General features: G+C 39.8%; 1 protein-coding gene across 2 annotated transcripts in view; it reads right to left on the reverse strand.

The window, feature by feature from the left end:
• The window catches only part of LOC150076105 (pancreatic alpha-amylase-like), a 31,348-nt gene that overhangs the window by 11,649 nt on the left and 3,279 nt on the right, over nucleotides 1-16,420 (reverse strand). For both annotated transcript variants that reach the window (XM_090387772.1, XM_090387773.1), the window contains exon 4: nucleotides 276-465. In XM_090387772.1, the coding sequence (XP_090243898.1) occupies nucleotides 276-465 (190 nt within the window). The remainder of the gene's footprint in view (nucleotides 1-275; nucleotides 466-16,420) is intronic.

Here is a 16,420-nt window from a genome sequence, read left to right on the forward strand (position 1 = left end):
TTAACCCCATTACGCATCTGTGGAATGAACTGGAGAGGTGTGTACGAAATGGACCATGGAGCTCGATTTTTCAAGCTGAGTTAAAAGGTTTCTTGCGTATTGAATGGCGAAAAGAATTTCGATTGAATCTTGCCAAAAATTGGATAGTCTGTCGCATAGGTTATCTGCTGTATTGAAGGCCAAAGGTGAGCTTACGGCTTATATGAATGGCCCTTGTTGCCCAATACTTTTGGTAACCTAGACTATATCTCTGACAGTTTTAATTTTTAACTCACCTGGAACTCATTATTGTAGTCCTCTATATCTCCACTAGATGTCGGACAGCTTTCTTCGCTATTAAAGTGTTCGGGTCCATACGGAACTCCGTCATATTTTCGAATGGAGGGATCAAAGTAGCTTCCTCCCGTACCATGTCCAGCACCAATCTGCCCTGTCATGTGATTAATGACAGCATCTACGTAAATTCTGTAATGAAATAATTTGTAGAATTTATTAATAATTTCCTATATCTAACTTACGTTTATAATTGCTGCTTTAATATTCTTGATATATTAGGTTTGAACTGTTGTGTGTGTGTGTGTGTGTGTGTGTGTGTGTGTGTGTGTGTGTGTGTGTGTGTGTGTGTGTGTGTGTGTGTTTTTTGTGCCAAAGCATCTAACGCTATGGAGTGTTACAGTATTATGTCTAAATTGCGCATATTCAATAGCCAATTTTTGTGTTCCGTTGGATATAAAAATTCAAGTTTCTGGGAGGGAAACCCCATGAAAACATCTCTCCAAATCAACTAATTCGATTTGATATCCAAGCCCAGGTCTTTTCCACGTGGTGCGAAAGAGTAGAGATCTTAATGGAAGAGTGAGCCTCATCTTTCACAAGGCTGTATGCATTCGTTCTTATTTAGCACCAACTCAGAGGAGTATAATTGTAAAATTGAAATTATCGAGCATTGAGCTTTCTATAAATTATTATTTCACGAGGGAATGCACTTGCTGCCTCTATCAAAAACTAAAACAAAAATAAATAAACAAACATAATGATAATTTCAGTGACTCCGATTTCAGCGGATTTTATTTATAAAAAATGTTCAAAGTAGTTGAAACTGAAACACGGGTTTTCAGCTATTGAGAAAAAAGGGCACCAGGATGTCGTCACCTAATTATTTATGGCACTCGCTAATAATAAATTAAAAAACGGGGTGATTAGCTCACTGGTTACGACGCCACACTAACTATATCATGGGACTGAGTTCAAATCGCAACGCGTGAAAAAAAAAAAAAAGCTAGGGGCAGAAATCACGAAAGTCGCTTCATCGGAACTATTTCTCCCAAGGTCGAAATGATGGCTGAGACAATCAGTGGACCATCAGGTGTCGCTCCCAGTAACTACCACTCATTACTGGATGCAAAAGCCAAAGCTAAACAGCTCCACCTCCATAGCTGGATGAAGATGAGAAATAGAAATATTGAACATACTGCATTCAGTGTGGCACAAGTCTTGGGCCTGTATACGGCTATTCATCTGATCGTCATAGCGGTGCCCAACACCAGCAACCTCCAGAGGGAGTTGGAGACTGTCTCCCGAGGAAGACAGTGGGGCAAGTTGCGCTGTCACCCATATGGCTACCACAAAGGAAGGGAAAGACCATCCACCCCAACCAACCAGAAGGGCTTCCTGAGCAACTGCGCTAGTGACCACCCAGAAGGGAAGGAAGAGCCAAAGATTCATGCTCGCCATCCAAACCAAGTAGTCAACATCAGGAACTACAGGAAATACATCGCCAAGGACCCCGGATGACACATGTAGATGATGCCACCTGGCCCCAGAAACAACCAGCACATCACCGCAGGATGAGGGGTGATCACCCAGACGGAGTACACTCACAGACACGACCAGGTGGCCAGGGGTCAGAAGCGAGCGCAAAAATACCAGCTGATCAAAGAAATTTTACCGTATTCAGGCCACACTAGACTTCTAATCAGACTACTGGACCATACCATAATAACGGACAAGACGATCCCGCACAACCGACCCGACATAACCTTTGTGGACACTCTCGGAATCTGGCTTAGCTTGCCTAACCTCTTCTGTAACTTGATTTCAGAATAATTTATATCTACTCTAGGCATCTGTACCACCTATTAATTTATAATCATCCCGCGCATTCTTCTTCTTCTCTGCCACCAAGTCTCATCAGTTCATCTAACACCCACTTAGGTCTAAGCTTTAAACTTTAAAACTTTAAAACTTTAAACTTTAAAAAAAAAAAGGCAATACGGCACTTAAGCTCTGGACAAGGTCAAACGGTGACAAAGTTAGGGATTAAAACCTCCCCTATTTCCACCTGCATATTTCATAGGCTAGTCATCGAACGATAGAAGTGCCCTATCTTGTTGTACTAAAGACTACCTGCCTCGAAATTACTGAAATTCCAGCCCCCATTTGCATTTCAGAATGACAGATTTCAGCGCATCAGCCGTGCCGCTTACTTGCTGCATATGTCTGACCAATGATGACTTCATAATTAAATGCGTTACTTGTCACAAAAACTATTGCAATAAGCCTGATTGTACTTCTGTAGATATTAAGAGATTAAACAAAACTAGAAAACGCAAGTTTGAATGTGACGCTTGTAGGCAACAAACAGGGAAAAATAATGAAGAATTACCTAATGAAGTCATTTGTGAAGATTCATGCACAGAACAGATTAATGACCTTGAACAAACAACAAGAGAAATCCTCTCTCAGACTGACCTTGGAAATGGCATCTTGGGCCATCCTGAAGGATCAATTTTTGAAACCTTGGGATGTGATATTTGCCCGGAAGACTGCGAGCACTCTGAAGGGGCTTTCGCTAGACAGAGGAGCAATCATAGCCCGGATGAAAGGCAGGAGGAGAACCGTAAAGAATATGTCTCGCGTACGGAATTAAAGGATATCCTTGCAGACTGCATCAGCCCCTTTTCGATGCAGGCTGTGGAATACGCTGAAAACCTCGCGAGCAATTTCATCCCTGTACATAAAATGCTACAGGAACTGCAGGAAGAGAATTTTCTTCTCAAAGAACAAAACAGTAAAATATTGCACACCCTTAAACGACTGGAGGAAAAGCTAGGATGCTTTGAATCAGTCCTCGTTGCACAAGGTGGCTCAGCGGCCCCCGTAACCGACGAAACTTGCTATGCGAGGCAGAGCTACCCAAAGAAAAGTAGAAGTGGTATGCATGGATTGTACAGGATGACAGAAAGCATTCAAAATCAGAAACAGAAGACAAGAAAAGAATTGAATTCGGGGGAAAACATATCAGAACGAATTGCAAAACTACAAGACAGCCAAATAATATGTGAATTTCAAGCCCAGCCGGGAACTGTCTGTTTGCAGCAGGACCTCGCAAGCAATAGCACCAAATCCAGTGAAACTTTAGGGGCATTACAAGGAAATGGCTCCACACATTCCACTAGGAAAAGTCGAAACCAAAATAAAGAAGTCTCAGAAATATTAGGACAACAGGAATCAACTGAAATGATTGGGGCATCCATGTATTCCAAGAGTACGATCGCGAGAGTTACATCTTCCCCCTCAAATCATGTTCCTGCAAACCCAATCACTTATGCGCACATCACTATGCTACCTAAAAAGCATAACACGTTTGAGGGTAGAAAAACCCGCCCATCCCAAAATTTCATGCCTAGTCTTGCCGAGGATAGCCGACGACATAATCCAGTTCACAGAGAAAGTATTAATGTGTCTTCCTGTAACACACCAGAAACAAACAAACGGTTTTCTGAAATGTACAACATTACTTCCGTTGCAACCAGAGAGCAAATTTTTGTATCAAGGCTGGGACCCACAACACAGCCCAAAAATATTAAAGCCATGTGTGAGGGCGAACATGGGATAACTGTGGAAGTAAAGCAAGTGAAAACACGACACCCAGCTTACTCCTCCTTTATAATCTCTTGTCCACCAGATAAGGCAACTCGCCTACAAGACGTAAGCGCCTGGCCAGTAGGTACCTTAGTCAAGCCCTACAGAGACAGATGGGCCAGACCACTGGTTAAAAATGATGCAAGGAATCGGGCTCAATAGCAATCAAGAAAACTACCCCCAGCTGGGGATGCAGAACATCACATCCACCTGTTTGCACAAAACGTGAGGAGCATCTCAAATAAGCTCCACACCCTACAAACGATGATGATGTACGGGGACCTGGATTTCATTTGCCTAATCGAAACCTGGTTGGGAAATGGAAAACAGTTAGATCGGCTAACTGCGGCAGCAAACTGCAAATGTGTGGGAACCGGAAGAACAGATAGGCGAGGGGGGGGAGTTATAATTTGCTATCAAAATAAATACCAGTCTATAAGAGAACGAAAAACCAATTCAAATAATTTTGAAGGGATTTGCGTTACCTTTTCAAAAGAGCACGTGAAAATACAGATATGCATCATATACCTCCCACCTGAGCACTCAAAGGAGACAAGAAACGAACTCTATGCTTGGCTTGCTGCAAATCTAAAGCCATCAGTCGACACAATAATAGCGGGAGATTTTAATTTGCCTCTTCCGAAGCACAGGGAGGCCAAGAAAGAGCTGGATGCTACATTGGGTGCATTGCACTTGACGCAGCTTCCGACACCAGTAACAAGGGGAATGCAGCAACTTGACCTGTTGTACCATAGTTCCTTAGACATAAGGCTAACGCAAAACTGCATAAAATTTAAGTCGGACCACAATCCCATTGAAATAGAAGCAGCACTGAAGATACACAAATACATGCAGGGTAACCACACGAACTGGGAAAAGCAAAGTAAGTATCTTTTCTCCGTGAAGTATATTAATGCAGAGGTCATTCTCAGTCACCTGACTAGTTACAACTGGAATGACCTGCAAGAAAAGCCAGTAGACGAAGCTTTAGAAATGATCACTAAAAAGCTATACCAAACAGCATTGGAAGGAGCAGCAAAAGAAATCAAAATATCTGAGAGAACAAAAGAATGGTTTAACCCACAACTGAAAGCAAGTTTCCTCAGGAAGCAAAAACTGTATAGAAAATGGCAAAGAACGGGTCATCCTGCCGATCACATTCGTTATAAGAAAGAAAGAGCACATTTCATCAAAGCAAAACGACAGGCACACTGCAGTGTTATTCATAACAAACTAAAACGAGCAAAAAGAATTACTAGCAATAGAAATAGCACAGAGAATATGACAGAATGCATTTTCAAGGAATGGGCTAATAACACTTTTAGTAACCTGCATGGACTGAATCAAATTGAGAACACTGATAATGGTAACAAAATTTTGGAATTCCTGAAAGATTTAAACAAGCGAAACTATTCGGCAAGAGAGGAACCAACAAGACCTCCATTGAGTGAAATACAAATCACCAAAGAGAGCGTAATGAAAGCAATCAACGATCTGCCCAATAAGGCCACTGTTGGACCAGACAAATTTCCAATGTTCATCCTTAAAATAAGTAGCCCATTTATAATAGATCTATTACTGCACATCTATCAGAAAATCATCAGGTCAGGAGCTTTCCCGCAAGCTTGGAAAAATTACATTGTAACCCCAATACCAAAGATTAAACACCCCAAATTGGCTAAGGATTACAGACCAATTTCTGTTAGTTGCACCCTACAGAAGGTATTCGAAAAAGCGCTTCTTCCCACCATCAATCAACACTGCTTCAGCCATAGACCACCACATTTGCACTCAGTCATTTCGGGTAGATCAACAATAACAAACTTACTGGAAACCCTTTTTCGCGTGCAGAAAGCACTAAATGAGAAAAAGCAAATTGATATTATTTTTTTGGATATCTCCGCAGCCTACGACAACGTCTCAATTCCAGCGCTCATTGCGATTTTGAAGAATTATTTTAATGTAAGAGGAAATCTGTTAACTATAATAACCAGCCTGCTAGAACATAGGAAACTTATTGTTAAGCACCAAAAGCTACAATCTTGCTTTACCATCTCGCAAGGAGTGCCTCAAGGGGGAGTTCTTTCGGCTACTCTCTTCGCGGCCGTCCTGGAGCCGTTTCTTGCACGGTACTACAATTTTATAACATATGCTGACGATGTAAAATTCTTCATCACTTCCAAAGACCATGAATCAGCAGAAAGTATTTGCCAGATGGCAAATAGCACAATCCGAGAATTTGAGAGCTACCTGGATTGCATCGGGCTCCGTATTAATGCACAGAAGTCTGCCCAAATGACCATAAGTTACAAGCAGAATAAAAATGACATCTCAATCTCTGTGAACGGGTCTAGTGTTGAAAAAGTGCACTCTCACCTGGACCTGGGTCTTAAGTGGGATGACAGACTCACCTTTGCTCAACACTTCGCCCATATGAAGACAAAAATATTCGCCGCTTTATGGGCTACTAGGCAGGAACTGGTAGGAATTAGGGATCCTCAGCTAGCGACCAAGTACATTTTAATGTGTGTCCTGCCAATTGCAATGTATGCCTCGCAAATCTGGTCTTCAGCTCCAGATTCACATTATAAGTCCGTCCTTGGGATCGAGTACTGGTTCTTGCGATGGCTTAACAGAGTTGCTGGCCACCCTTTTACTATCTCAAGGGCCATTCTCTACTCAAACCTTAACATCACACCCTGGATGCAGCGGACAATTAACAGGAACATACACACTCTCGCACAAATGCTCACAGGCAGAGTGGATGCTCCAGTCCTGGATAATATTCTAGTTAAACCGCGTGCCACTGCTAGACGTTGCGGAGAACTAAATAATCCACTGCGTTCAGTCCTGAACAATCTTAGTAGCCTGCAAAGATTCTTCCCATCAAATGCAGCGAGAATATTTAACTCACTACAGATAGATGCCGAAAAACTGTGTGAGGATGCAACATACCGGAAAGAGATCTTCCAGGATTCGTACAGACTTACCGAAATATGAATCGGCCGCAAAGTACTAAAGAATTGTGAATAAAAGTGAAGCTTTCTGCTTTAAGAACAATAATAATCTGTTGACTGTAAAAATATACCTTCTGTAACAGTTATGTTAATATGTAAGTTATATGTGGAATTATTAATGAATTGTAAATATATGAGCTGTATAATGTTTGTACACAATCATAAATGTGTAAATACTGTATGTATTAAACATAAAATGTGTATATAATATTTCGGGACGAGACTACGTGTTCAGTATATGTAACCCACTGCACGTAGTATCTCGTACCCTGATATGTACTTAGCACCCTCCTGGCACTTTGCCGTCCCGGGGTGGTTTCCTTATGGAAATAAACAGATAATAATAATAAATAAAAACGATATCTTTTGGTTCGCATAAAAAGCCTACCTTCTACGTATTTTCTACGATTACTTCCCTGAATGCTTCCGATATAGAACATTCTGTTGGTAACATCATCAGATGGTTCCACTTTGCCTTTAAAGTTGTGTCTTTAAATAAATAACATATCGATACACTGTGATCAATGCCACCCAGTGGCCCTTTTATCTGCGCATTCTTAATGCACAAAGAATCGCTGCCAATAATCTGATCAAGAGTATTCTGCTTCTCTTATTGCTTCTCTATCTTGCTGCTGAAGAAAATATTCATTCAATAAATCCGCAAAAGTCATTCTTTAGTGAATTTATTGAAGAATCCACAAGTTCCAGTCAACATCTGGAAAGTTAAAAGTCCTCATTATAAGGCATTCGATGTACTGGCCCAGTATTTCTCCGTATAGTTGTTTGTACTTGCATATAATGCCTTGCGGCCTTTCACCCTTGCTATAATTATCAAAGTACACTGCCCTACCATTAATATCCGGACACCTGCCTTTAGACAAAAAAAAAAAAAAAAAAAGAGCTTTATTGTGTCATTTAATATTTTGTGCTGAAACCTTTTGCTTTTATGACAGCCTTCAATCTTCGCGGCATACTCTCAACCAGCTTTTTATAAATGTCAGGTGATATGTTCCTCCACTCGGCCTTTAACGCAGCCACCAGTTCGGCCTTGTTCTTTGGGCGATCTCGACGAGCACGTACCACACGATCCAATACACCCAAAGATGCTCGACAGGTTTCAGATCAGTACTCTGGGCTGCTCAATCCAACTTTTCCACACCCATGTCCTCAAACCACTCTGTTACGACCCGAGCAGTATGGCATGGCGCATTGTCTTTCGGATACAGGTATTGGCCTTCCCCGAAGTATTGCCATAATGTTGGAAGTGAATAATTGTCTAGGCTGTCCTGGTATTGCCCAGCATTCATGGTTTTGTCAATAACGACTAATGGGCCCAAGCCAAACCATGAAAGCAGCCCCATACCATGACACTGCCTCCACCAAACTTCATTGTTGGGAGGATACAATCAGGAAGGAACTGTTCCCCCTGGCATTCGCCACACCCAGGAACGGCCATCAGACTGGTACAGTCAAATCTCGACTCTTCTGTCCATAGAACTGTTTTCCACTGCTCTACAGTCCAGGATTCGCGCTCCATACACCATGTTAATCAGCGTCTAGCATTTGTTGAGGTGATCAATTCTGTTGAACTGTTGACGTAATTCTGTTGAACGTGTCATCTTGCATGCCCATTTTTGCAATTGACCGAAGCCCAGTGTGCATATTTATAGCAGGTTCTGTGACGTGTTGCATGCATAGGACCTGTTTCCCCATCCATGGAGGGGGTCCGGATATTAATGGTAGGGCAGTGTATATTCGTATTTGTCAACTATAACTTTCTTTCACGTGCATAAGTAAGATTGTGCCAAGCAAATATCAGATGCTGCTCTACTCACGAAACACGTGTGTATACGCCCACTACTAATTCTGATTTAGATATGAAAAATCGAAGCCGGATATCCGTTTTCTGACTAGTTGGACAAGTTTTGTGCGGTGTATACTAATTGTGATTTACTCAGTGACTTATATTTAATTGAGGATTATTTATCGGCATTTTATTAAATATAACATAAATATAGGCATGACAGAAATATGTCTTTGCGAATCTTAGAAATCTGATGGCGACCCATATGTTGGGAATTACTGGACTATGCTTATTTTTATTTAAACGAGTTTTTGAAAAGTATTGGTACTGAATCTTTATTTATCATATGGCAAGAAAAATACAGTACATCTTTATTTAATATGGAAACTTCAGAAATTCTCATTTGGTTCGTCTTTGAAACAAAACGTGGAACCTAAAACGCGGATAAAAATTTAAATCTAGGTACGCAAAAATGGGGTAAAATAATACACGCACTGGCCAAAACAATACGAACCTTTGTGTTAAGACGGTCATAAACAGCAGAAATGCAAATAAAACTAAACCGTAATAAATTTAAATATATTATATATTTAAATTTAAATATTAATAATATTTATATTTAAATATATTATAATAAATTAAAACTAAACCGCAATAAATTTTACTAAACCGTATTGCGCTCCTCTTCAGTTTAGTAAAACCGAAGTTCTTATTCCCGTTTCGAAAGATCAGATTCAAATTCGTATTTCCCATAGAATATGCATATTGAATTATTTCGTATATAAATTCAACCCCCCCCCACTATAAAAATTAAAATTTTATAGATTATGGAACAATTTTTTTATAGATCAATATTGTATTAGTATTTTTTAGTATTAGTAAAGCCAAATTATGAAAGGAAGTAAACTTTTTCTGCAAAAAAAAATAAATAATAATAAATAAATAAAATAATAAAATAAAGAAAACATAATACTCATTCTATTTAATTTCCTACAAAGTAAACATCTAATTCCTACCAGACTCACTGCCTGTGTCAAGGCCCCGAGTGTCGAGCGAAGTGATCTAACGATTTTCCAAAGCGATTTAAAAGCGTCCTTTCTATAAATGAGTAGTTTAAGAGATTTCTAGTCTTTTCTTTCAAAGTTATTTATTTTTGGCTCCTTCTAAATAAAGAGACAAGCTTTATACCAAGAAAGGAAATACACCTTCTTTTGTGTTTATATAACAAACTTCTCTAACACAGTAATCACTAACCTCTTATCGCTTGGTCACTGGTGGCACCGCTCCTGCCTCCACGTGGCGGAGCTGGTACCCTGAGTATAAATTCAATACTCAGGGCGAAAAGGAGCGAACATGGATCCCTTGATATCACCAACTGTAGAGCCTACATGCTCACGTGAACTTGAGTCATCTCAAGCAAAAAGAATCAAAAAATATGATTCTTCACCTGATCTGCCTGCTTTCCTAATTTTAAATTCCTTGTCTACGAAACCTCTTAGCAGCTTATTTCCATTTTTTGGTGCAGAAAAGCATAGAAGCTGTAGCAGGCACTCCAAAGATAGTCAAACGACTTCGCTCAGGAGATCTCCTCATAGAAACATCTAATCCTACTCATTCTAGGCAGCTCCTGAAACAAACGACCTCTGGAGGCCTTCCCATTTCTGTAATCCCACAGAGAACATTAAACACCTCAAATGGGGGCATTTCAGAATGGGACCTCCTTAATGTTCCCGAGGAAGAAATTGCTGAAGAACTTAAGGCACAATGCATCATCAGTGCCAAAAGAATAATGACCAAACAGGATGGTGTCCTTACACCTACGAGAAACGTTATCCTTACCTTCAATACTCCGAATCTCCTGGCATCAGTTAAAGCTGGCTAGCTACCTTTCTTGTAAAATTCGACCATATATTCCAAATCCACTTAGATGCTTTAAATGCCAGAAATATGGTCATTCTCAAACATCATGTCATGGTAAGGTTATTTGTCCCATGTGTGGCTCAGCAGACCACTCCCAAACTGAATGTACAGCAGCAACACCAAAATGTCCCAACTGCCACGGTGCTCACCCTGCATATTCTAGAACTTGCGAATAATGGAAAATAGGAGAAAAAATATTGAAGTACAAAGTAGAGAAAAATGTATCATACCAAGAAGCACGTAAACAGATATTAAACATGATGCCTTCCAAATCATATTCCAATGCAGTCAAAAACACTAAAGAGTTTTCAACACACACTTACATTACAATTCCCCCTAAATTATCTCTTGCTCAATGGGCCAGATCCATCCTGACGGATGGGGAGACGCTGACAGCAACAAAGACCAAGAGTATATCAAATTCTACTGATACAAAACCATCCAAGCCACAGCAAGACGCCACCAAGTCAGGAACGTTAACAAAGGGGAAAGATGCACATCTTACACAGAATAAACCAACTGATCGAACTATGGAAATTGATGAGAAGTCAGATAATGAAGATGCAGTTCTCCTACTACATGCTGATGACGAAATGGATATTACTCGTCCAGTTTTTCCAAAACGAGAAAAATATAAACAGGATCGAGGGAAAGCAAAACGATCAGATCAATCTTCCTAAGCAAAACCCAAGTAATGCAGAAAATAATTCAATGGAATTATAGAGGTTTAAGAAGCAATCTCGATGAATTAAATGTTTGTCTACAGGAAACATATTTATCATCAAATTATACTCCACACTTCTCACGGTATTCACTATACAGACGTGACAGATGTTCCGAATCTCCGGCAAGAGGAGGAGTAGCAATTTTAGTTCGTAGTAATGTACCATCCAAACCTATCCAGCTATACACCAATCTAGAAGCAGTAGCCGTTCGTATTGTTGTTGGAATTTCTCTCACTCTTGTCCCCATTTATATTCCATCAAACTTTTCATGTCCCACTGCAGAAATTTACAATTTACTAAATCAACTGCCCCACCCTGTACGCTTTCTAGGTGATCTAAATGCATATCATCCTTTGTGGAGTTCCCTGAACATAGATCGTAGAGGGAGAATGATCGAAACCGTACTTGAGAACCATCACTTAACATTACTGAATACCAGTGTATATACTTATATCCACCTGCCTACAAGATCAAGCTCTGCTCTGGACCTGTCCATATGTTTCTCGTCCATTTATCCTAGCCTTGATTGGACGGTATTAAATGACCTTCACAATAGTGATAACTTTCCTATAATTTGAAAAATACAGACGGATACAAACTATGCCTCCAACCAACAAATTTCGTGGAATTTTCACCGAGCAAACTGGGAAAAATTTTCTAATACAATCCATTTTGATAGTCATTTGATCCTTACTGCATCTATTAATAATGCCACTAGGCATATAGTAGAACTACTTGGAGCAGTTGCCAGCGCAATACGGAAATCAAATATTACCAAACGAAGATATAATGAATGGTGGACAAGGGATTGCTTTCTTGCCGAAAGAAAACAAAACAAAACTTGGAATATCTTTCGCCGAAATGCTATAATGGAGAACCTTATAAACTATAAACGACTCAAAGCTGAAGCACGCCGAATTCGTAGGAAAACAAAACAGGATGTGGACTCGATTCACTTCTACCATCTGCAGAAACACTGACCCAGAATAATCTGGAGAAAGATCCGAATCCTCAGTGGGAAGCATCAACAAACTTTTGCTCCAATCCTTTCTTGGAAAGGAATGGATATTTCATCTCTGACTGATATTGCAAAAGCATTAGCTGAAACATTCGTTGCTACTTCATCCTCTGAGTCTTAAGAAGTCTCATTTAGACGCACAAAAACGTCTATGGAAAAATATAAAATTAACTTCAATACGAAACAATCTTTCTCCTATAACCTTCTATTCACTATTATTGAATTTAACGAAGCTCTCCCGAATTCTCGAAATAGTTCTGCTGGACCAAAAGGCACTTACTATATAATGCTTTGCCATCTCAACTCCAACTCAAAATTTGCCCTATTAAAATTTTACAACAGAATATTTGAAGAGAATGTTTACCCTGATACATGGCATCATTCAATAGTGGCAGCCATAGCAAAACCTGGGAAAGATGCTTCTTCTCACAACAATTATCGCCCTATATCTTTGACCAGCTGTTTAGGAAAAATACTAGAAAAGATGATTCACGGGAGACTTACCTGGATTATTGAAGATCAAGATGCTATAACGCGACACCAATTTGGCTTCCGCCGTAACAGGTCTACAACTGATCCACATCAAAATTGAAGCTCACACTCGAAATGCTTTTGTAAAAAAGCAATACATGGTAATGATAACTTTCGATATTACCAAAATATTCGATACAACCTGGAGATATGGAATCCTGCAAGATTTAAACAATCTTGGACTAAGAAGTAACCTGCTTCGATTCATACAGAATCTTCTCCATCTCAGGACCTTTCAAGTACGATTCCAGAATGAGCTGTCCACAATTCACACGCAAGAAGAAAGAGTACCTCAAGGATCGATCTTAAGTGCCACACTTTTTGTATTACGTATCAGTGGCATTATTCGAGACATCCCAGCTACGGTGGAAACTTATATGTATGCAGACGATCTTGCTATCTCCTGTCAATCATCGAGCATGGCTACCATTGAAAGACAACTACGATTGGCAATAAATAAAATTGAAACTTGGACAAAATGCAACGGCTATCAATTAAAAATACAGCAATACACTTCTGTAAATTGCGACCGCTTCATCCAGAACCTGTATTAAAATTGAAATTGAAAATTGAACTATTGGATTTGATTTTTGATACCAAATTAAATTTTCATAAATATGTAACCTGTCTACGAACTACGTGCCTTGAGAAGTTAAACATCATTCGTGCAGTATCCTCAACATCGTGGGGTGCTGACAGGCAGTCATTGCTGAATTTATATCGTGCTATAATCCGGTCACGATTAGATTATGAAGCTATAGTATATGATTCAGCTAAAAACAGCATCTTACAATCCCTGAACACCATCCAACACAGTGCTCTTCGATCCGCACTAGGTGCCTACAGAACCTCAACAGTTCAGAGCTTGTATGTGGAAGAACACGAACCCTCTCTGTATATTAGAAAACAAAGCCTACTCTGCCAATACGCTGCCAAAATGAGCTTTCCATCTCATCCTTGTTGGGTATACCAACAACAAAGACTCTACGAATCCAAACCTAATGAACCCAGGCCTGCTGGGATACGCTTCCAAGAAATAATACAGAAATGGGAAATTGATCTCAACGAAATATTAAGGGAAAGTTCAAATATGCATTTACCTCCATGGGGGAGACATGATGTGGACATTGATATATACTTCGCTCAATGGTCAAAAAACACCATATCCTCCTTTAACATCCAACGGCTACATGCCAACCATACTTTGGAACACACTGGAAAACTCGTAATCTATAAGGATGGCTCTAAGTAGCACTCTCATGTAGGTGCAGCAGCTGTATTCCCTTCGAATGTGGTTTCAAAATCTCTTCCACTTGAGTACAGCATACTCTCTGCATAATTATATGCCATCCAACTTGCATTAAGTGAAATATGTCAACAGTCATCACTTTGTGTCCTAATATATTCTGACTCGTTCAGTGCTATATCAGCTGTACAGGGTAAACGTCATTCTCGTCATCATGTCCACTAGAAATTGACTCTCTAATCAACCTCTGTCAAAAAAAAAAAAAAAAAAACACTCTAAAATAACTCTCTGCTGGATCCCAGTACTCTCTGGAATAAAAGGCAATGGAAAAGCAGATAATGCAGCAAAGTCAGCTTCTGAACTGCCGAACAATACAAAGATAGTTCCATACTCTGATTTTAGACCAATTATTATTAGAGCATGTAAAGATGAATGGGCCCAGATATGGAGAAATAAAATGAACAATAAACTGCAGGAAATAAAACCAAATCCACAAACATGGGACTCAAGCATCAGAAAAAAGTCGCAGAGAAGAAGTAATGCTTGTCAGACTAAGAATTGGCCACACACATCTTACACATTATCATTTACTAGCTAATAAAAATCCCCCTCTCTGTTTTCAATGCCAAGTTCAGCTTACAGTAAAACACATCCTTTTGGTATGTCCACGCTTCTGAAATTCCAGATTCCTTTGCTTCCAGAGTTTATGCAATAATCAGAATCCACTTACCCTTCAACAAATATTAGACAACTCTGCAAATCTAGACGAATTGCTTAATTTTATTCGGCAAATCCAATTTGACAAACAAATCTGAAAAAAATTGATTTATAAAAAAAAAAAAAAAAAACATGGAAAGACACATCTTGGCCTTTGATGCCCTTGTGTTTTAAAACCCTTAAACAACAATAACAACAACAGCCTCTGTCAAGTTAGAAGGCAACTTTTTCCAGTATTCGACAACCCCCTGCCCATAGGTGAATTTCATAAGATCCAGTTTTCTGTTATTCCAGTGAGATTTCAAATTCGTTTCTCCTGGTTCTAGTCTCGCCTACGAAGGAGAACAGACCTTCCTTGTCCATTTGATTTAACCCATTCAGCGCCTGCCTTTGGCCGAGTAGTCAAGGGTGCGTGCCTTGAGTGACCGGGCCCGTGATTGCTAAATATGGTGCTATTTCTTGTATTTTTTCTATGTTGTGAACTCCTCTGACCATGTGGTTGTCCTGGAGTATAAACAGAATTTATTTAATTCACCTCAAGGAGATCTCCCCTTTGATGTTTTGGCAGTTCTAAGCTGCTCTTCAAAAGTGCATCTATTTGCAGTCATCCCTGATCTCTCCAGAAGTTCTATATTTTGTTAGTCGCGCTCTCGAAATGCACTCTAAACATCTTATTGTATAGAGGGATGATGACGTCCTTCTTCCTACCAGCAAAGATCCTATAAATCATGGAGAAAGCACAATGTTCCTTTCTGGCCTCCTGTTTTACACTGCATGGAAAATTTCATGTCAGACTGAACAGTAACACCTGTCATTTTCCTCTTGAACCATTTTTAGCTCATTTCCTCCCGCCTATCGGTGACTCCAGGATTTCTCCAAATACATAACCTTACATTCCGAAGCATTAAACTTTAGTTTCCATTTTTTCGCACCATATATGCAACCTGTCCAAGTCTTTTTGAAGCAACCTAACCTGGCTTGAATTTTTAACCACCCTTCGCACCTTCAGATCTTTAGCAAACTTTGATAGATTCCCTTTGATACCCTCGTCAGCATCGTTTGGGAAAATCAGAAATAGGTTGTTGTTGTAGGGTTTTAGGCGCATTAGCAACTTACGCCATATTGCGTTATATAATACGTCTGTAAACTGTTTGTGTTCTGTGGTTGATTTGCTGGGCGAAAAACCTCAGTTTCCGGGGGGGGGGGGGGAAGGAAAGAATAATTCTACCCTAGCCTGAGATCGACTAACTCAGCCACAATGTGAAAAAGAGCCATAAACATATATGATGTTTAAGCATAATAATCCCAGTGCTAATTATACTGCAGGAGAGGACCCAAGTTGCATTTTATGCCCTTCTCTTTGACTAAAAAGCGTTATTATCCAATAGCATATTATTCAAAAATCAATCCTCTTTTAATTTTCATGGCGGAGAGAAATCATATACAAGATAATTCCCCGTGCGAAATTTATCAGAAAAATTTGAATCCAAATCTTTCCTCAAGGGGGAAACAAATCAC

Source organism: Mastigoproctus giganteus, chromosome 13 (assembly GCF_048544385.1).
Source record: "Mastigoproctus giganteus isolate SK-2022 chromosome 13, ASM4854438v1, whole genome shotgun sequence".
NCBI classification, from domain to species: domain Eukaryota; kingdom Metazoa; phylum Arthropoda; class Arachnida; order Uropygi; family Thelyphonidae; genus Mastigoproctus; species Mastigoproctus giganteus.